The sequence below is a fragment of the Myotis daubentonii genome, chromosome 18, assembly GCF_963259705.1.
Source record: "Myotis daubentonii chromosome 18, mMyoDau2.1, whole genome shotgun sequence".
Lineage (NCBI taxonomy): Eukaryota > Metazoa > Chordata > Mammalia > Chiroptera > Vespertilionidae > Myotis > Myotis daubentonii.
Genome location: NC_081857.1, coordinates 35,220,585 through 35,242,325, shown reverse-complemented (window position 1 = coordinate 35,242,325; position 21,741 = coordinate 35,220,585). Strand labels below are relative to the sequence as shown.

General features: G+C 46.8%; 1 protein-coding gene and 1 long non-coding RNA gene across 2 annotated transcripts in view; one reads left to right on the top strand and one right to left on the bottom strand.

Annotated features, from left to right (window-relative positions):
- The window catches only part of CASQ2 (calsequestrin 2), a 46,094-nt gene that overhangs the window by 11,134 nt on the left and 13,219 nt on the right, over nucleotides 1–21,741 (bottom strand). The window contains exons 3-8 of the mRNA XM_059673333.1: nucleotides 19,618–19,718; nucleotides 18,041–18,152; nucleotides 14,909–14,982; nucleotides 8,086–8,216; nucleotides 6,589–6,634; nucleotides 1,567–1,621 (exon numbers count right to left, since the gene is read on the bottom strand). Of these exons, the coding sequence (XP_059529316.1) occupies nucleotides 1,567–1,621; nucleotides 6,589–6,634; nucleotides 8,086–8,216; nucleotides 14,909–14,982; nucleotides 18,041–18,152; nucleotides 19,618–19,718 (519 nt within the window). The remainder of the gene's footprint in view (nucleotides 1–1,566; nucleotides 1,622–6,588; nucleotides 6,635–8,085; nucleotides 8,217–14,908; nucleotides 14,983–18,040; nucleotides 18,153–19,617; nucleotides 19,719–21,741) is intronic.
- LOC132220347 (uncharacterized) overlaps nucleotides 4,493–21,741 on the top strand; it is a 90,395-nt gene continuing 73,146 nt past the window's right edge. Inside the window, exon 1 of the long non-coding RNA XR_009449767.1 lies at nucleotides 4,493–4,618. This is a non-coding gene — a long non-coding RNA (uncharacterized LOC132220347). The remainder of the gene's footprint in view (nucleotides 4,619–21,741) is intronic.

The following is a 21,741-nucleotide window of genomic DNA, read 5'->3' as shown; positions in this document are numbered from 1 at the left end:
GGCAGTTTCTCTTCTCTGAGGCTGTTTCCTCATCTGTCCCTGTGCACGTCCAAGAGGCTCGGACCCTGTGAGCACCACAGAGCTCTTCATCCCCCGGAGCAGTGGCTCCCAAACCCGGCGGAGCCTCAGAAGGTGCCTCAGAGCTCCGTGACATCGCAGGTCCCCGAGGCTCCGTTCCCGTCCGCGAGTGGCCGTGGTGCCCGTGGTTCTCTGCCCTGTCAGGTTTCGGAACCCCTGCCCAGGCCTCAGAGCCCAAAGCCTGGGCGCTTCGCCCTCAGAAATGAAGCCCCTGCCTTCTCCGGCCGCATTCTGGATCATTCCACGTCTCTCAAAACACCCCTCAGAATCTGCACGTACACGTTCCCTCCCGGGCCTTCTGTCCACAGACATTGCCCAGGGACTAGCCTTTTACCCCCTGCCCACTGGTTTTCCTGCACTTCGCTCTCACTGACATGGCGAAGAGTAAAGCCAGGAAAGAGCTGTCCAAGTTCTCATCCATTTATAGGCTCATTTTACACTTTGGAAATCGGCTGCTTCTTTGGCCCAGTTCTCATTATTTGGGGCAATATTTTCCATTAACTTTCCTAAGCACAGGCCATATTTGACAGAGCAAAGGGTATATTTATTGTTATTTATATAGGCTAGGTACATCAGCTTTTTTTTTTTTTTTTTAAGATGACTAGATTCTCTGGAGGATGAAAAAGGGGACTTCTCCCAGCTTACCCTATCCATAAGTTATTACTGTTCAATTTCTACTAAAGCTTGTGTTATAATAAGCTACCTTTAGGTAAATGCTCTTGCCTAGAAGAGGATTGCAATTCTGTTAATATTAGAGCCAGGAGGGGGAAATTGACATTAAAAATCTAGGTCAAGAATCTATAGGATGGGGGGGGAAAGTATAGGATAGATCTCATTAAAATACTGAGTTGTACAGGGACTTAGGAACAAAGTTAAGAGCAGAAAAAGATCTTTTGACTAAAGCAGGAAAGACAGTATAAAAATATTTACAAAAAAGGGTTCAGAATAAAGGAAGGCTAGGTACATCAGCTTTTAATGTCAACAGAAGTTTACACAGACACACACGCACACACACACTTGCCTGTAGGCAGCGGTTCTCAACCTGTGGGTCGCGACCATCGGAAAACACATATAGCATATCAGATATTTACATTACGATTCATAACAGTAGCAAAATTACAGTTATGAAGTAGCAACGAAAATAATTTTATGGTTGGGGGTCACCACAACATGAGGAACTGTATTAAAGGGTCGCGCATTAGGAAGGTTGAGAACCACTGCTGTAGAGCGAGGCTATGTTTATGTTCCCCCACGCTCAGCCCCAGTTTGGGCAGCTAAGCAGCAGGAGGCTCTGATCTCCCCACACTCTGAGCTGTGCACGATTGAAATGGGTCTGTGCCTCGCAGGCGACCACCAGGGGGTGCCCGGTGTCTGTCGGTTGCATTGCAGGCGGGAAGTGAGGGAGAGGAAAGGTGAGGGCTGACCAAGGTGAGAAGCCAGTTCTTGCTTACAGGGTCAGAGAGCAGACGGAAGGGGGAGGGGTCCTACCTGGGTCGCTCCTCTCTGCAAAGGCCACTATGTGGATCCCGTTCAAGTCATCTTCCTGTGGGAGAAAGGAGTGAAAGGTTACACTCCCAGGTGAGAGATGCGAGGAGGCAGCGCGGGAATTGAAATGGAGGCGGGGGAGGGAGCTGAGGGGAGTGGACACAGAGGCACAGGGGACAGAGGCTCAGGGACACAGGCACAGGAGGACACAGGCGGACACAGGCACAGGGGGACAGAGACACGGGGGACATAGAGGCACAAGGTGACAGAGCAGCATGCATCTTACGGAAGGGAATACTGATGAGCAACTGGGAGGAAGGTGTGGCATTTACGGGCTTTTGAGACAGGAAAGCACCAACTACACACAAGACATTAGCACCGAATGGGCCTCACTCCCGTGGTCTGGTGGGTCCGGGAGCACAGCAGGAAGAGGCAGAGGAGGAAGAATGTGAGTCTGGCTCATCCGCCCTCTGAAGGGAGCTCAGTGAATGTCAGTCTGAGTTTCAGGAAGTCACCACGAGCAAATAAAGCAGTAATAGACCCCATATGGAAGCTTCTGGATGCTGCTGGTGGGTGCTGCAGCTGTTCCCAAATGGGCAACAGACAGGAATCTTGAGGCAAATTAGGATGTGGGTCTGTTCCATTCACACATGTGTTCTGCTTCTCTGAGACCCCGCTTATTGAAGAACCTGCGTGGTCAGTAGGGGGCGCTTTGCTGCCTGCCACTCCTAGGGCGTTTCCTTGGGCTCCTTTTGGCTCCATTTCAATTCCCGCCTGTCTGTCCCCTGCCAGAGCTTGCCGGAGCCGTCCAGGCCTCTAACTCGGTCTCAGTGTGGGAGGCCACAGGAGGGGCTGGAGATGGGGCTGGGCAAGGGTTAGGGTTAGGGTTAGGGTTAGGGTGTGATGGTGAAAAGTGAGAATATTTCAAATCTGTGGGACAAGCAGGTGGCATTCCATGTTTCTATGTCCTGAACAGAAAGGACCACATGCCTCGTGTCTCCTTTGCATCGGTCATTCCTGCAGAAGAACCAGCAAGAGCTTGGAGGCGCCTCCTTTATAAGAAATGTGACCCTCGCCGAAACTGGTTTGGCTCAGTGGATAGAGCATCGGCCTGTGGACTGAAGGGTCCCAGGTTCGATTCCGGTCAAGGGCATGTACCTGGGTTGCGGGCACATCCCCAGTAGGAGATGTGCAGGAGGCGGCTGATCGATGTTTCTCTCTCATCGATGTTTCTAACTCTCATCTCTCTCCCTTCCTCTCTGTAAAAAATCAATAAAATATATTTAAAAAAAAAAAGAAAAAAAAGAAATGTGACCCTCATGAGGCTTGGAGGGGAAGATGCTCGAGCAAGAGGAACGGGGACAGATCTGAGTGGACACTGACTGTCACTGTCCCAGGGAGAGGGCATCCCGGGCACCCGAGTGTCCTATCAGAACCGTCCTCAGGAAACAATACTCCAGGCGTCTCAGCCCTCCCTGGTCCCCGTTTCTATCTCAATGGATTGTAATGCTGGTGCAATCCTATCTAAATGCTAATTTTTTCCCTTTGAGTTGGAAATGGACAAAACCTCCAAAAATTCTGAGCGAGATTAAATGGAAAATATTATTATTAGAAACAAGAGAGTCAGGCACTGCCTTGGTCAGGTTCTCCGGGGAATTGAATTTGATAGATCTGTGGTGTGTGTGTGTGTGTGTGTGTGTGTGTGTGTGTGTGTGCGCGCGTGTGTGTGTGCAGGTTTATTACACAAATCTGACAGCAGCCAGAAGGGGAGTCTGAGGTTTCATGTTTGCTATTATCGCCAGGCAGGATGCCCTGGTCGGTTCTCAGTAGGCTGCCCTGTCCCTGCCCCTGCCATCCGTGGGGAGGCGGCCGTGTTAACTCTGCCTGCCCTTCCGGAACGCATTTGGAAATTGGTTTCGGAATTAAGAATCCATATCTGTTTGCTAAGAGATTGCTCATGACATGGCCGCCACCTCCCAGGCCTCAGGTGTTCCCCGGATGGAGACTATAACCCAGGGAAAGAGCCTCTGTCTTGGCAAAGAAGCAGGCGTGTGCTCTGTGCCGGTGTTTTCAGTAATAGCTCCCAGAGCAGACCCACAGCAAGCCTGAAGGTCAGGGTTCTTCAGTGCGTATCTCACACACACAGGCGAGGAAGAGCTGCAGGACCGGCCGGCCAGGGGCTTTCTCTGAACCCCACATCCTTGGCCGCCCAGATCACCCCTTTGGTCTTTAGATCGCATTGTCTCGGAAATGATCTTTTTACTTGAATGGCAAGCTCTCTGAGGGAAGGGATTACACCTTGAACTATCAAGGGTGATTAAAGTGATGATATGAATATCTGCCATTTGTGTCAGTGCTTTGTAAGTGCATTACTTCTAAGTCTTAGATGCAAGTCTTATTCCTGTTTAATGCTTAAGGAATTGAACCGACTTCCCTAAAGCCACGGAGCTCGTACATGACGTACCTGGGGTTCAGGCCAGCTCTGCCTGGTCCCAAAGCCCATGCTCTTTCTCTCTCACTGACGTAGGCCAGGAAAAGCCACGGGCATACAAATTATTCAGAGCCGAAGGCATGTGAATTCCTGAAATCCCTTATTTGCCTAGATGCAAAGCCTCTTAAAAGAACTCAATTGTCATAAATCCTTTCCCAAATGCAACTCTACTCTTCTCAAACAGACAATCCTGTCTCCCATTTCTTCTCCCAAGCATCCATTTATCTTTCCAAAAAGTCTTTGTTCTCTCCGCAAGGGCCCCCTGCCCCTCCCCATCCTCTATTTAGAATCTAAACTTTAGATGACATATAAGCCTCTCTTTTTTTAAGCCCCTCCTTGAGTCGCATTTTTTGTGAACTTCCATACAGAAGTAGGTAATTAAATCTATTTGGTTTTTTTCTCATACTAATCTGTTCTTTGTCACTTTAATTTGCAGGCCTCCAGTACTGAACCTAAGAGGGTGGAGGAACAAGTTTCTGCTCCTTGACGTCACCAACAGCACAGAATGAGCTCAGGAATCTGCTGTCCTCTCTACAGGGTTTGCAGAAGATGCTGCAAACTCAGGTCAGTGGCTCTTACTTAAGTTGAAAAAGTCTGAGAAGGGGGCTTTATATAATGTGACCCAACACCAGACCCCCCAAAACTGGAGCTTGGGAGTTACTTAGGTGAATACCTTACTCTCGACTCCCCAGCACTGTATATGACCTCTGTCACAGCAGGGAGCATCCTGGTCTGGGGTCACGTGATTGGAGACTGTTTCATCGACTCAGGCCTGAACTCCTAAGGCCCGGACAGCAATGTTCATTTATAGTCTCTGTGCTTAGCACAAGGTAATGGGTTCTTATTAATGCCTATTGGATTTTAAAAAAGAGTATGGTGATAAAAATCTTTCATACTGCTTGAAGAAAATTAGCAACTATTCGAGATTCCAAGAAGAAAGTAGCATCAATTACCCACCAACCAGGTAGATTACCACTGTTCAGATTTGGCTGTTTCCTTCCAGCCTCTGTTAAATGTTTGTTCTCATGTTGAATAAAGAGATGCAAAGAAGGAAAATGCAGTTAAAAGTAGCAGACTCCCTGGTGCAAAGGGGTGTCTCAGAGGCTCATCTGGAGGTTTCTGACTCCCTCTTGGAATTACTTAGTTATTGCAACACAGGGAGGATTCTTCTAGAAGGAATTGCTGACTCCCATCCCTAACCCTAACCCTAACCCTTGCACTACTTTTTATAAGGCGGAAGTTATATTAAGTAAAAAGTAAAAATATTTTAAAAGGAATACTATTTTTAAAGCACTGTTACAGTATTTAAATCTAATAACAAAACATTTTAAAGGTTGAATTTTTGAAAGTTTGGAATGTTAGGGAAATATGTTTCTATGTGCTGTGTTGTTGCCAAGCAGTCCACGCCTGTACACTGAGTTATTTCCCTTCAGCATCTTATGAAATGTTTGTTCCCTGTTCAAATGTCCAAATGAGTGACATGCTATTAAACAGAGTGTCAAGTTACTCCATGGCTCTCTTCACACGTCACTTTTAACTCTGAATTAAAGATTAAAAACATAAGTAAATGCATACGTGTTCCCAGGTTAGTCCCTTTCCCCTCCCGCCCACACCCCCACTGCCAAAATGGTGCCTTGTGGGGCCACGGTCCATTCTAGCGGGGTATAATGGCGAGAACGTGAGATTTGGCTCTAGATGATTTAAATTTAAGTCCCAAGATCTAGTGCTTATTAGTTATGTATTTGTGAGTAATCAACCTCATCCATATGGTCAGTTTCTCCATGTAAACTGGGGCTAAAATAATACTTGTTCTTCAGCACTTTCTAGAACCACTCAAAGACCTGAGTGAAAGGATCCATGAAATGCTTTGGAAAATGTGCCACAGACTTCGGTTGTTGTCGTTTATGAATTTTGTCTAAATCTGAGGTGGGTGGGAGGTTGTATCTCCATGACCATCTTTCTGATGCTATTTGACCCGCCTGACGCATTGTGTGTGACTTAGACCCGGGGGATACTCTGACCCAATGCTTCCCAGTGCCCTGAGCTGATAGTTACAAAAACAGCTGCCGTTCCTTTATCGAGCACCTACCATGCTCTGGGCTCTTCACACTGTCCATCCTTACGAAAAGCCCTAAGTTCAGATGCAGGAACTAAAGCTCAGAAAGATCACATGACTTGACGTAGGATGCAAAGCTACGAGGTGTCCAATTCTAGGCTTGAACCCAAGTATCTGACTCCACAGCTCCTCCTCTGTGTCCCCCCCAGGCCTCTGGCCAGTGCACAGAGGCCAGTGGTCCCAGGGGGAGTGGACTCAGAGACAGAGTAACGTTGCCCAGCGGCAGCACCAGAGAGGCATAAACTAGAACCTAGAACACTGGGTTCTCTGAGCTCGATGTTGTCCACATTTCAAATACTCTACCATCTAGATATCTGCTCCAGTCAAGTAAAAATTTGAGTTTTGGAACTCAAAGGGGTATTCCTCTTTGGGAATACACCTGTCTCTACAAGGCAGAAGGAGTTTGCCACTATCTTACCCATGTTTCAAACATATCTTCTGGGCGCAGGCGGCGGAGGGTGGGTCTGGAAATAAAGAAGATGAGCTTCCTTGAGTAGGTATTCTCGGGACACCACAGCTACCCCGTACCCTGCCCTGTCGCACAGAGAGCTGGGCCTAATGCTCTCAGCCTTTTCACAGACCCATTTGGCCCAGGGATTAAAAGTCTATTACAAACAATGCCAGAGGGCGCAGGGTAGTCATTCCCAGGGCAAGAAGTCATCTCCCTCCTCCCAGACAGGCGCCACCACTGAGAGCCCAGAGAAGGCCCCGAATGAGGCCACCTGGGAGGGAAGAGGGGAAGTCTTGATTTTGTCTTATCTTCAGGGTCATCCATCCAAAACCCCTTCAGGATGTTTGGAAGAGCAGGTGGGATCTATATCTACTCATGGTTTCATTTCTTTCTGCATGTTGGCTAATAGTGCTAGAATGTGGCTATTTGCTTCTCCGAGTACCGCCTCCCTGTAGGGACCAGGACTGGCTGGTTGATGGAATCGTAGTGCTCCAGGTCCAATGAGCATGCGTGAGCACATGTCCAGTGTGTGTGGGCGGGGAGGGGGGTTGATGGTGAGCCCACCACCATGTTCCATGTTCAGTAGTGCCCTTCCCTCAGGAGCAGGGCTCAGCAAATTGCAGCTGGAGAGCCAAATCCAGCCGGTGCCTCCTCTTTTATAAATAAACGTTTTGGGACACAGCCACACCCCGTTGTTTAGATATTGGCTGCGGCTGCTTTCCCACACAAACAGCAGAGCTGAGTGTTGCAACAGAGACCATCTGGCTGCGGACTAAACTATTTACCCCCCGGCCTTTTACAGGAAAGGGTCGCCGGTCCACGCTTGAGCTACTCTAAGTGGTGTCAAATATTCCTCTCCCAGCAGTTCTGCATACAGAATGTTCATCTTGGCTAAGTTATTTAACTACGCGGAGCCCAATTCCTTGATCTGTAAATTGAGATAATAATAATTACCCCCTTATGTTGAATACAGGGTTTGGCAAACATAGGTTTACAGTTGTAATACAAATAAACAATACAGTAACTAATAAATAATAATACAAGAATAAACTTTCTCATGCTCACAACTGTAAACCTACTTTTGCCCACCCTGCGCACCCCTGTACTAGATAAAATAGCTCTCATAGCACCTACCATGGTATTGGCATATAGGAGGCTGTCCCTAAATCACTCTTGCTGTTATTGACATTTTTTATTTATATCTGACTCTGACTTTGAGGGGATTTGCTGACTGAGGGGAGCTGGTCTAAACCTGTTTACAAGTGTAGACAGACCCATATCCAGAAACTGTAGCAACATCCCTGCCCCTGATGGATGACCAACAAAGCCATTCTACTGAGTTCATTCTTTGGGGGGGCTGACTCCAGGTAGTTGCTCTTAGGGGTGCGAGATGTCAGGACCGAGAGGCTCCTCTCCATTTCGCAGGCCCCAGGCCCCTCACCCCCTGCATGCCACCTGGGGTACCTCTGGTGCTCCTTTATAAACTCCACGAGCTCTTCTTCTGTGTAAGGTTTGTCAGGGATGGCGATGGGCTCGTCCATAAATGGCTCGTAGAAGTCAACCTCATTCATCTTCAAGGACAATTTCTTCGCAACCTGTGGCAATTAGAAATATGACAAGAGCTTCCTTGAACGCTAGTCTAGAGAGGCAGTGATGGTCCATCTATAAGGTGTGCATATTCTCTGGCAAAGACTTTAGAGGGTATGTACAGTTTTAACGCAGATGTTGTAGTGATAGGAACCCCTCACCTAAGGCCTGGCTGGACCGATCCAAGAAGGACAGATAGGGAGGAGAAAACCTCTCTGGCCAATGAGGTCCAAGCAGGGGCAGGAAGCAGGTGGAATGAAAAGTGGGAAATCTAATTCTACAGTCACCATCACTCTACTGTGTTTGCCAGGCTGGAGGAGGACGCAGAGGTCAGCAGAGATGCTCAGTGTCCTTGCATGTATGGATTGAATCGAATCAACTTGGATAGAACAGGCAATTGATGGGAACCATTTAAAGCATATACTCAAAATCAGAGGCCTGCCCATTCATCCTCCATCAGGGCATAAACCTACTGTTACTCAGACTGAAGCATGGCCCTACAGTTAGTTGTCTCTCGGTACAGGGCTTGTGTGATGGTTTCTCAGGCTCTGGGAACTGTCCCCTTGGTTACCAATCAGAAGGTGAACAGCCACCCTGGCTTGTCCAGAGTGGAGGGGTTCCCTGGATTTAGACTCGGGGTGCTAAAACTGGATGGTACCCTAGTACCCAGCAAGTTAGCTGGGGTTGTTCTCCCCTGTACCAGAGAGGGCACTCGGAGCGAGACGTAGCCTGGAAGGCATTGCCTCTCTGATTAAGGGGCCCCACCGCCTTGTCAGGGCAGAATGGCTGCTGTGTTCCCTGCAGACCTGCTGGACTCAGGCCTCTTTTTGTGAAATGACTCGAGAAGCCTGGAATGTGCCATGCTTGGAGAAAACCAAATGCCATTCTTTTCCAGGTCAGAGCTGTGGGCCAAGAGAGCACAGAGATGAACAGTGGTTCCCTTGAACTAAACAGGAATTGCCGAGAGCTGCCGCCTGGCCCGATAACCCACAGCCCAGTGGCCCGGGGCCGCCAGGACCAAGTGGGAGGAGGGGAACTGGTATCACATAAGCTCTTACACAAGGAGGTCCATTCTGAGGAAACATGGGTCTGCCTATGGTTTTTGTCCTCGACTGCTGTTAATTCCAGGTCACGATAGTCCGAAGGACATTTCTTACAGTACTTAACAAAGAAACTGGCGTTCGACTCAGAGCTAAAGGAAACAGGCCATGTTAAGAGCCAGTCAGTCAAAGGAGATTTTGCGGTCATGTTCATTTTGTTTTAAGGGACATGGAGGTATGGGTTGTTGTTTTTTTCTTCTTACTCTTTTCCTCTTCCACGGGGCAAAGGGTGCTATGGATGGATGGATGATGGGCAAGGAACAAGGGGGCAGGGCAAGTAGCAACTCTACACCCAGTGTCTGCGTTTGCACACCATTCTTCACAGAGCTGGGCTTGAAAATGGCATTCAGTTGTGGTTCTCGGAGTTCACTTACTACTTATTTTAAGAACCAGGAAGAAAAAAGTAATAATAGTAACCACATAGAGTGCTTGCCATGTGCCAGGCACTGTTGCAACGCGTTTTTGGCTGATTCCTTTATGAATCCCCCCTTTGATTGTATCAGGTAAAAGCCGGTATTATACTTATTTTACAAACGATGAGCCCGAGGTGCAGTCTGAGTATGCAATTTGTCAGGATTATCTACCCGAGGGGATAGAGCCAGAATTCAAGCCCCATTGGCCAGTACACCAGCCCTCCCTAGAAAATCACCTTCTCCTTGACCCTGTGAAGAAAGCTGTCTGGCCCCATAGATAATCCACTGCTGCTGCATGTGTTTAGTCAGATGTTCCCTGTTGCCCTTGGACATGCTCTCATCAATTCACCCCATCTCAGGCGGCTGGAATACGGGCTTCCCAAAGGCAGGAAGGCGCTCATCGGAAGCTCTGGTGCACCCACGTGTGTGAGTGTGCATGTGTGTGTGTGTGTGTGTGTGTGTGTGTGTGTCGGGGGAGAGGTTCTCTGGTTCTTGGTTGCCAGTGTCCAGGTCTGCAGTGTGGAGACCATGGGTGTGAGGTTGGATTGTGATGTTCTTGAGTTTAATTCTGGGGATCGCTGAGCATAATTTTCTCCTGTTTGCTATATCCCCACCAGCATGCACCATGGAGGGCCCTCGCCTTGTATCTCAGAGAATCCCTTTTTTTTTAATTCTTTTATTTGTATTTTGGGTGGTAAGGACTTAAGGAGATTTGACTGACTGAGGCATTGATTCATTCATTGATTCAGTAAATATTTAATGGGGCTGACTGTCTCCGAGGCACTGTTCTGGGACCAGGCCTGGTTCATGGGCAGGAAAAACGATACGAGAATGGATTTTACTCCTGAATGCTTAGGAGGTCCATATAGTGAGTTCTTTTATGCCTTTTTTTTTTTTTCTGTTCATCAGATTATTTATTCACTTGATTCTTAGATTCACTTGTTGATAGATGCATATTTGTTGTTCATAATTAGTATCTTTACCTTTTTCTTCTTCCTCTTCTTAAAGGATACCTTTCAGCATTTCATATAATACTGGTTTGGTGGTGATGAACTCCTTTAGCTTTTCCTTATCTGTGAAGCTCTTTATCTGACCTTCAATTCTGAATGATAGCTTTGCTGGATAAAGTAATCTTGGTTGTAGGTTCTTGGCATTCATCACTTTGAATATTCCTTGCCACTCCCTTCTGGCCTGCAAAGTTTCTGTTGAGAAATCAGCTGACAGTCATATGGGTATTCCCTTGTAGGTAACTGAGTTTCTTTCTCTTGCTGCTTTTAAGATTCTCTCTTTGTCTTTTGCTCTTGGCATTTTAACTATGATGTGTCTTGGTGTGGTCCTCTTTGGATTCCTTTTGTTTGGGGTTCTCTGCGCTTCCTGGACTTGTAAGTCTATTTCTTTCACCAGGTGGGGGAAGTTTTCTGTCATTATTTCTTCAAATAGGTTTTCAATATCTTGCTCTCTCTCATCTTCTGGCACCCCTATAATTCTGATGTTGGTACGCTTGAAGCTGTCCCAGAGGCTCCTTACACTATCTTCGTACTTTCGGATTCTTTTTTCATTTTGCTTTTCTGGTTGGGTGTTTTTTGCTTCTTCGCATTTCAAATCTTTGCCTTGATTCTTGCGCTCCTCTGGTCTGCTGTTGGGAGTCTGTATAATATTCGTTATTTCAGTCCATGTATGCTTAATTTTTAGTTGGTTCTTTATCATAACATCGAGGGTCTCATTAGATTTCTTGAGGATCTCAGTAACTTTATCGTCGGCTTCTAGACAGTTCTTGAGAGCCCTTAAAAGTGTGGTTCTGAACTCAATGTCCTCCATTGACAGTTTTGTCCTGTTTCTTTGTCTCCACATTTTTTATGCTTTCTTGGTGCACCCCTAGTGGTCTTTGTGCACAGTCTTGTTGTAGTTAAGCCTTGATTGTTGTAGTTAATACTAGGGGGATTTGACCTCCAGGCCAACTGGCTGTTCTTTTATGCCTTTAAAAAACTAGTTGGAATAGATTTTGCCAAAGATAAGAAAACTACAAAGCAGAATGGCCATTTTTTTGACATTGGCAAGTGTATGGATTTTGATACAGATGTTTTTCTACACATTAGCAAGCCATTCATTGCTGCAAATGAAACCAGTTTAATGAATTTAGGCCTTTTCAATGTCTGTCTTCTCCATCAACTTTGTTTAGATAACCACTGCTTCTTTTGGTCCCCATGTGGTTCAAAAAATGATTCTGCTTCTCACTGTCCAAGAAAGGAACAGGTCGCTGGGAGGTCACAGGGGGATAGTTAGAACTACATATTTTAGGCTATAAGGTGCAGTAGAGTGGACACCATCCTTAGCCCTCTGACCCTCTCTTGCCCCCTTGTGGGGTTGATTGAGGATCAGGAGCCATAGATTATTTCTGGTCCCAAAATGATGTACCAGATAAAATGTACTGGGAGCTTTTTAAAAATGCATATTCCTGGGTCCTGTTAAAATACTTTTAAAAAATTCAGTTTTCCAGGGCTGGTGCCCAGAAACCCATAGTTTTAAAAGCTTCCTGAGGGATTACAATATGGACAGTGTTTGGAAACTACTAACTCCCAAGTCTATATCAGCAGCCCTGACATCTCACCCCTCTTTACATTTCTCCAGCTCATAGATAGCAGTCCCACCTTATCCTCAGTTTCAGTTACCTGCAGTCAACCATGATCCGAAAACATTAAAAGGAAAACTCCAGCAATAATTCATAAGTTTAAATTGTGTGCTATCCTGAGTGACATGATGGGTGCAACCATGGCTGCTGGACCCCACCATCACCAGTGGGCACTGTCACCCACACCCCTAATTGCTGGGTACAAGCTCTTAAGTCCCAAATGGCATTGAGTCCTCTCCGTGACAGCTCTTCCCTCTGGTTCCCCACAGAGGTAGGGAGCATTTAGCTTTCTCTTTCTGAATGTTATGAAATCCCGCCAGGCTACGTGAGCAGTGGCACTTAATGACTCAGTGTCTTCTAGAGCTTTTAGTGAAGAGCCTTCTGAGTTTTTAATTATAGCCTGACCTCACCTTCTTCATGGGCCTCAGACATGAAGCCATGCGGCTGGGCTAGGAGGCACATCTGCAAACCAACCCCACCCTGAACTCTACCTTGAAACTCCCTTCCAAGGACTGAGGCTCTGTTGCTTGGCCAGGCTTGTCTGCCTGACTCTCTTCCCTCGGATGGATTCTTACTATGGAGTCATAGTCACTGCTGACCAATCCTAACTGGATGCCAGTGATGGACTCAGTTAAAGCTTCTCTGTACCCCCCCTTCTCCACTAATATCCTCTCCCCACCTCTACCTTCCTGTCTTTATTATCAACAGTCCTGCCCAGCTGGCGTAGCTCAGTGATTGAGCATCAACCTATGAGCCAGGAGGTCATGGTTGGATTCCCAGTCAGGGCACATGCCCAGGTTGTGGGTTCGATCCCCAGTGTGGGGCATGCAGGAGGCAGCTGATCAATGATTCTCTCTCATCATTGATGTTTCTATCTCTCTCTTCCTCTTCCTTCCTCTCTGAAATCAATAAAAATATACTTAAGAACAACAACAACAACAGACAGCCGTCACAGCTAGCTAACGTTCACTGAAGGCTTACATGTATAGATGCGTGTGTACATGTGCCATGTCTTTCTCTAGAGTAGAGTAGTACGGAGCACTGACGCTGAAGTCAGGCTGACCTGAGGTTACATCCAGCTTCACTACTCATTATGTGACATGAGCAAATCTCTTAATCCCTCGGTACCTCAGTTTCATCCTCTGAAGACTGAGAAGACTAATCCCTCTCTTACCGGGTGTTGAGAAGGTGAAATGAGAAAACCTATATAAGCTCTTAGCACAAAGCCTGGTACATGAAAAGCACTTAATGAATGATAATTATTATTCTTTTTGCTGTCCTTGCTCAATATCTCTCTCCACTGTAATCCAACCAATTAGGGTACATTTTCTTCAAGTTCAGATGATGTAGACTATGGACCTCTCTTCTGGATTATAGGCTTGTAAACTTGGGCCATAGTCATAGAAGTGGGTCAATATATGTATGAATTGAGTGCAATCTCTTTTTATCATACTTTTCCCCTGCTTCAGCATCTACAGACTTCCTCATTTTTCATAGAATACTTAGAATGTTCTTAGTGGGTGTGCACTGGGAGTGTGATACATGCGTGTGTGTGTGTGTAGGTGTGTTAGGTTTATGTGTTATGTAGTGCATATGTTGTCTGTGTATGTGTGTTACATGTGTGTTGGGTATGTTTTAAGTATGTTTTGAATGTGGGTTGTGTGATTTGTGTGGGTTATGTGGGTGTGGATGTGTGAGTGTGCAGCTTGAATCTCAAGGGTAGGAACAGAGCCTTCTAGTTAATGATGTGGGACAGAGGAAAGGGCATGGACTTTGAACACAGATTGTCCTAAATTGGGATCTTAGCACTGCCACTAATTCACTGGAGACCTTGGATATTACTTAACCTTTCTAAATGTTTTCTCATCTGGAAGTTGTGTAGAGGACTAGAGATTGTACTAGTGCAATATATCCACTTGAGCCCAACATGCAGAGAGCACTGGATTAGTAGCCATTTTAGTGGTACCCGGAGCCAGGGTAGAGCACTCCAAGCAGAGTAGACCCCAAATAAAGTACCCATTGGTTTGAGGTCCCTCTATCTCTGCTGCTCTTAGGCTGCTAGAGGCACTTTCCACACCCACGAAACAACAAGCATTTGAATTATAGACAGGTAGATCCGTGGCATCTCCTGAAGATGTGGGTAACTATCAGAAGCACTGGGGCTTCCAAGGTCAATGCCCCTCCCACCCAGAAGAGGGAAGGCATGCAGCCCCAGGGAGAGAGAGAGGATGCTCTAAAAAAAGGAAGCAATGATTAGTGTCCCGCACAGTCCAGGCTCACACTCTCTCCATTCTTAGTGCTGACAGTGATATGAGTGGTTGGTTCATCACTTTTCATTGGGATGTTTTCAGAAATACTCTGACATCATCTGAGTAAAACACCTTTGTATTCATATCTCATGCAGTAGCGATGTGCTGCTACATTTCTAATTCTGAAGAAAGTGCTCATGAGGGGAGGGTGCTTAACGTTTCAAAAGAAAAGAAAAAGGGGTGGCAAGTTCAATTGTCAATACTTCGTGCCTACGAAAGCCTTCAAATTGAGGTGTCATCGGTCCTTACCCCTTTGTCGAAGGTCGCGAAAAACTTGATGTAAGGCTGGAAGTGCTCAGCTGCCTCTTCAAAAGCCTTGTAATCTAAGAGGGAAAAGTAGACAGGAGAGACATTTGCAAGATGCACACTGCAGACATTTCTTTGTTTAAATAATGGAGAAAGTGGGAAGCCAATTAGTCCTAATTGGATAATTATTGAGTACATATTATTTAGATAGATAATTATGTAGTACCATTTAAACCCACAGCTTCCCCAAGGAGTTGGAACTGATTGGCATTCAATCACCCAAAAGAACTCTTTGCCACACTGTCGTATGTTTTACAAAGCTGGGAGATGGAAAGGAGAAAACCCAGAGAGAACAAGGGAAAGAAAAGGGGTGGTCAAACCCCAAACCCAAAGGAAAAGCTCTTTCGCTCGCAGTCACTGCTACTTATTCATGTGCCCCCTAGAGAGTTGCAGCCTGTGTGTGAGGGAACACAGTGTGCGGAGAAATGCACCTCAATCAAAAAGACAGCACAGAAGTATTTTAAACTCTTAGCAGGAGGACTCTTTTTGGTAAATTCTTTCCCTCTTTTTAATTTTTCCTTTTTTCATTCTGATTCCTTGAAAGGATCACTTAAAACTGATCAAGACCATGCTTGACTCTGGTCCCAAACTTGAGTACAAACTGGGGAAGAAAGGCATGAGGCCGCACGGGTATGGTCATGTTGTGTCTTACCACACCCAGACAATTACTAGGTAAAGGCATCCTGGTTCAAGCCTTAGATGTGAGGGTGATGATAATGGTAATAGTAGTAGTATTTCTACAAAAATTCCATAATCCTGAGAGCCAATGATCCAACAAGATTAACTTTTTCCATTTCCTGGAATTCATACCCCTTCATCATCAGAGGCACAAGCTTTTGCTAGAATTTTAAGAGCATGAAGAATTTTCTAACTTTCAATGGAAAACATTTCAAGAATAATGCTGGCTCAGGGGACACCAAAATGAGGAAGACATGGACAACAGTCAAAGGCTCACAGCCCAGGGTGGGTCATGGACCCTTGAAGAATCAGTGTGGTGTGGTAGTTGCTAGAACAGAGGTACGCACAATAGGCACAGATGAGAGAGGGGTAGAAAGTATACAACAAACCTCTACCTACCGATCCACATTCACACAAACTCATCCTCATAAAAGTGATTGGGTTGTCCCAAAATATGTCATATAGGCCGATAGTTGGGGTGGAGGATTGAGTGGAGGGGAAGAAGATGGGTGAGAGATTTGGAGAATGAATAGAGGGAGGTGGGAGAGTATAGAAAGGGAAATGGTTAAAGCCATAGCTAAGTCACATGTCTATTTAAAGCAGCAGTGGGCTCCTTAAGAATTCTCTGTTCCCTGCTTCCCTGTCCTCCTTGTCGCTGATGAACCTCTCTCCACCTTCCTGAACTCCTTTCCTGATGGAAAGCATGGCATAGACCAGTGATGGTGAACCTTTTGAGCTCTGCGTGTCAGCATTTTGAAAAACCCTAACTTAACTCTGGTGCCGTGTCACATATAGAAATTTTTTGATATTTGCAACCATAGTAAAACAGAGACTTATATTTTTGATATTTATTTTATATATTTAAATGCCATTTAACAAAGAAAAATCAACCAAAAAAATGAGTTCGCGTGTCACCTCTGACATGCGTGTCATAGGTTCGCCATCACTGGCATAGACCTTTGACAAGAGAACTCCCCTCTTCTCTTGGGGAGCCAGTCTGTATCCCTAAGATGGAAAAGGGTGGGGCAAGGCAAATCCCAGGCTGGGGCTTCAAGTTAGGGTCGAACCCGTAACCTCTTGCAAACAGTAGTTGTCTTCAGGAAACCAGGTCTAGTCTTCTACTCTGATCTCCCCAGAGTAGTCAGTATCTATATAGAAATGTGAACATTGAAATGAAGTCACCCAAAGAACCAGGGCAAAACTCCCCACTTAGCCACCTTCCCCTAACACACTGTTAAGGAGGGTGAATAGAGACGTTTACGTAGCAAATGAGGAGACAGTTCAGCTAGGCCAGGGGGAGAGAAAACTGGTGGGTGGTTGAGATGACTAAGGATGCCAGTTGGCAGATGGGGTAGAGACACAGCTTCACAAATAATTTCAAAATATTTTGGAGTTTCCAGAAATAGCCAGAAGCATCCCTTATTTGCACTTCTCTCCTGGACTAATGCTACCAGGTCCTCTTTCATAGCTAAGCCCACTCCCTCTCTCCAAGGCTGAGACACCAGAAAAAGGCTTCACTCTGGGCTCATGCTGCCAAAGCACTTTAAGAAAAGGTACTCAGGTTGTTAGCCTTGCTGGTTCCTCCCCTTCCTGATTCCTCCTGACTTCAACCCCTGTAGGGTTGTGCTGATGCTGTGATATGTAACTGTGCCCACCCAAACCCCAGCCACAAAACTTTCAAAGGGAATACACCCAAGGGTGTGGTGTGCGACTGCAGGCTGCCTTGGTGGTCAGCTGGGTTGGCCAGCAATTTTCCACATTGTGCTGCAGCTGCTAAGCCCAGCCCTACCCCAACTTTCCTCTAATGCTGTCCAAGTGACTGAGAAGCTCTCCAACTGGTGACCATGGAAGCTGCCGTGTCAGGAAGACAGCACACTATTTGCCCCCTTTTAAGGGAGAATCCAACTGGTGAGTGAGCCGGTGGAAAAGTGGAGGAAGGGCTTTCTCTCTTCTGTAAAACATTCACCCCCTTCAAGGCCAGAGAACATGGTCCAGCCTCAGCCTTCCTTCAGCTCCCCTGCCGGCTTTGTACAATCAATACAGGTGTCCCTTTGCTCAGGGCGCAAGGAAGATTCTCCCTCCTACCCGCATGGGACATGCCCATCGTCTTTATGGATAACATGACATACCTTGCTGGGAATGAAGCCTTTAGACCAGGGGTCCTCAAACTACGGCCCGCGGGCCACATGCAAATACAAATATTGTCTTTGTTCCCGTTTTGTTTTTTTACTTCAAAATAAGATATGTGCAGTGTGCATAGGGATTTGTTCATAGTTTTTTTTTTTAAACTATAGTCCGGCCCTCCAACGGTCTGAGGGACAGTGAACTGGCCCCCTGTTTAAAAAGTTTGAGGACCCCTGCTTTAGACCAACAGGCTGGAGTTGACAGACAACTCACATTCTGAGTCTTCGCTCTTGAAAAAACCAATGAGTTTGATGTGGTCCTCGATGCGTTCAAAGGCTTGGACTTCCAGTTTGCTGCCGATGACCTCCACTGGATCTTCAATTAGCTGAAATGCCACACAAATGCACAAAATCGGCTCCTTCCCCCGGAATCGGGCACATATGCAGAGGGCTTTGGAGGGAAGTTGTGGGACTTCGCTTGGTGCCTCAGCATCCATCCCACCCTCCCCCAATGAGTACAGCAACGGCACCTTTTGAGGACTTGACCTTGACCCAGGGGGGTAGGCTGGTTGGTGTGGGCAGTTCTCTCTCTCTTGTCATTTATTGCTTCAGAAATGGCATGAGACCCAGATCTGGTCAGTGACTCTCCACGGAAGATTTGCTGAAACCTTTAGGAAAGTTCTGCTTTCTCTTAAAGGCAACGATAGGAAGCCCTATTTTCCCCTCCCTCTTATTGAATATTAATGAGGAAATGTGATGTATCCGCTCCTGCTGCTGGCTTATCTTAGAATCAACTTGGGAACAGTCAGCTTAGGGACAAAGCCAACCCAGAGAAAACAGCATTATCCATGATTCACAGAGAAAAATGGTGCGAGAGCCTTGTTTTGATCGACTCTAAAATCTGCCCTCACTCTGGATTTCTATTTGTGTGGGTGACCACGTAGCCTGTTGTTTACGGTAGCTAGAGTCTGGCGTCTGTTGCGAGCTTCTAAAAGCCTTGGCCTCGCTGGTAGGGCGGGGCAGTGCCATGTTGGCTGAGCCGTTCAGCTGCTGCCCTCAACTTTTTGAGGGTTTGCAGTTATGGGTCAATGACGGGCCAACGAGAACCTATGGGCACTTTTTCATAGGAGGTGACCTAACTCACTTAGACTCCTCTCTGGGTTTTTGAGGCTGTGGAGAGAAGTGAGAGACCACTGTGGACGAGCTGGTAGATAAGAATCGTCAATGTGGATGTGCATTTTCTGTACAGGAATCTGTATTCAAAAGTAGCTTGAACTGGACTTTACAGCTGCTACTGAGAGTGTGGGTTTGTCTGTGGATAGAATATTTGTATGGTGTTTGAGCATATGGATTCGCATATGGATCTGAGGGTAGTGGACCTCCATGGCTGAGAAGGATGATATTGGGGCTCATTTAGTCCTGCCCCTTTTTATTCTGCTCTGAGGGTAACTCGGCTGATCATTCCTCCTCTCCCTACTGGTCTTCAGGTGACTAGCCACCACTTCCTCACAATTCCCAACTCCTGTTCAGAAGCCGTGGAACAAGCCAGGGGGATTCCAGGGGGTGTCGGTATATGACAGCTAAGAGAAATAACATGTTACTACTACACAGTTCTGAGCGGTGACCCTCTGATCACAAGGAAACAGTTTCTCAGGTGACCTAAGGGCCCGCTCCCTGAAATAAGTAAATAGCACTGGGATGTACGCTGTCCTTGACTTTTTGTGAAGCCTGGGAAATCTGTCTTAGATCAAGTCCAGTTACCCCGCTTCTGTGCTCTTATTTTAAAGTTTTACTTCCCCCCTATATGGAACTCAAGCAACTCCATGCAGGGCACTGTGCATAAATGCTCACGTCCAAGAGAAACTCCACCAGGACATCAGCTGCAAACTCGCCATCAAACTCAATTGTGCGATCGCCCTTAAGAATGTACAGGCTTCCTTCTTCATGGAAACCTGGAAGAAAGGAAGAGTTCCCATGACAAGATCATCCTGATGCAGGAAAAGCCATCCTGTTGGCCGGGTCAGGATGAGTGGAGCCCGCCTTACTCCTAGGATGGTTCCCTTGAAACCACACCTCTGAGCTGCTCCTAGTGGAAATTTAGATCAGATTTCTGGGCACCCCACAAACAGCTTGCTTTTCTAGAGGAGCTGAATTCTGCACATCCTCTCTTCCCTGTCCATTGAGAATGCTGCCAGGGCCGGGTCTGCGTCGTTTCCTACCCTCCATTGCTCTTGGAAATTTAAATCAAACTTAAATAAAATAGTCAAGAACCAACAATCCCAACTGGATTTTAACTTAAAAAGAAAAATCTATTCTCCACCCCGTCACTGCTTCAATTTTCCAAAACTCCTGTGACCCCCTTCTCCTTATCACAAAGTTGTAATGCCCTCTGCCCACCTGACTCCTTAGCCTGCCATTCAGGTCCTTCCACAACATCATGCCAACCCCACCCTTCACATTCTCCCTTGGGTAGACCAGTGCTCCTTTGAGAACTGCTCTCTTACTCCCTTTAACTCCCTTTGCTTCTTGCCCACAAGCTGATATAAAAGGGTTTATATAGGAAAGGTCACAGAGCATGATTCTCTACATGTATGTTCTCCTATTCTTCGAGTCTGGGGTGACCCTCACCCTCCGCCATCTTGGTCAGCTACTTCGGGTCTCAGCTTAGGACCCATTTTCCCCAGGAAGGCCACTCTGGTGTCCCCTGCCATGACTGGTCTTCTCTGGGCTCCATGTACATGTATGTACTCACGGTAGCAGTAAGCTCTCTGAAGGTAGGACCATTGTTATCTTTGTATCTTAGGGTGTCACTCGGAGCCTGGAAACACTGGGCACCCCATAAATGTTTGTGGCCAGAGCGAACAGCTTGCTTGTCTAGAGGAGCTGAGTTCTGCACATTCTCTCTTCCCAGTTAGCTGAGAATGCTGCCAGGCAGGGTCTGCACCGTCTTCCCACCCTCCGTCGCTCTTGGCACAATGCCGTGACCTGAACAAATACTTGCTGCAAGACTGCATTTTCCCCGGGAAGGCTAACGTTTAGTCCAGCTGCCGGCATCCTTAATTCCTTAGATTCCTTGTTTTCAAACTCTCTGTTGCTGGAGAATGCTTTCTCCAAATGAACTCTTCCGCGAACCTTAGGGAAAAGGAGACTGGCCGCTCCTACTGTGGCCCAGGGCACGTCTGAAGATCCCTGGGCACAGCCTGGAGCACCATTTCGTAACCTAAAGGAGCAATGCGTCACGCACCCTTGAACCTGGCAGTGGCTGATCACAAGGGTACCGCAGGAATAGCAGCCAGTGTCCTGCTGTTGGATTTTGCTCCGAGTGAAATCAGTTAGGAGGCTGTTGTGCTGGTTCAGGAACAGCCCTATGGCGACCCAACTCGGGCAAGTGGAGGTGAGGATGGAGATGAAGAAGAAGGTTCACAAAACACCACTGTCCTGGAAACCGAGGATCAGGTAGTCGAGAAGGAACCTGCTCCGGTAATTCCCCCAGGCTGAGCTTGGGGAAAGGCCCATTGAGACTTTCCAGGCCCATCACATCCTGACTGGGAGCATGTTCACTGGGCCATATGAATGCTTTCCCAGCTTTTCTTCCCTAAATTTCTAGATCACTGGAACACTAGTTTTTTCCTCAAACTAAATTTACTAGAAATCCAACTTCTCTTTAAAACAATGGGATTGAGCAACTAAGTTAGATGCCCTTGACCGGGAATCGAACCCTCGACCCTTCGGTCCACAGGGTGATGTTCTAACCACCGAGCCAAACTGGCCAGGGCTACCTAGAGGTATTGATAGAACCACCACTAACCCCCACCCCCATGCTTACTATTCCACATCCAGTTAACCTTTCTTCAAAGGTCCTGTTTTATAACCTCCTGCCATGGCCACTGTTCACCAATCATGTGGAAAAAAGCTAAGTGGGCAGTTCACGTGTGGGATGTTTGAAAACCAGGGAAGTTGTTTGTGTTCTTTCTC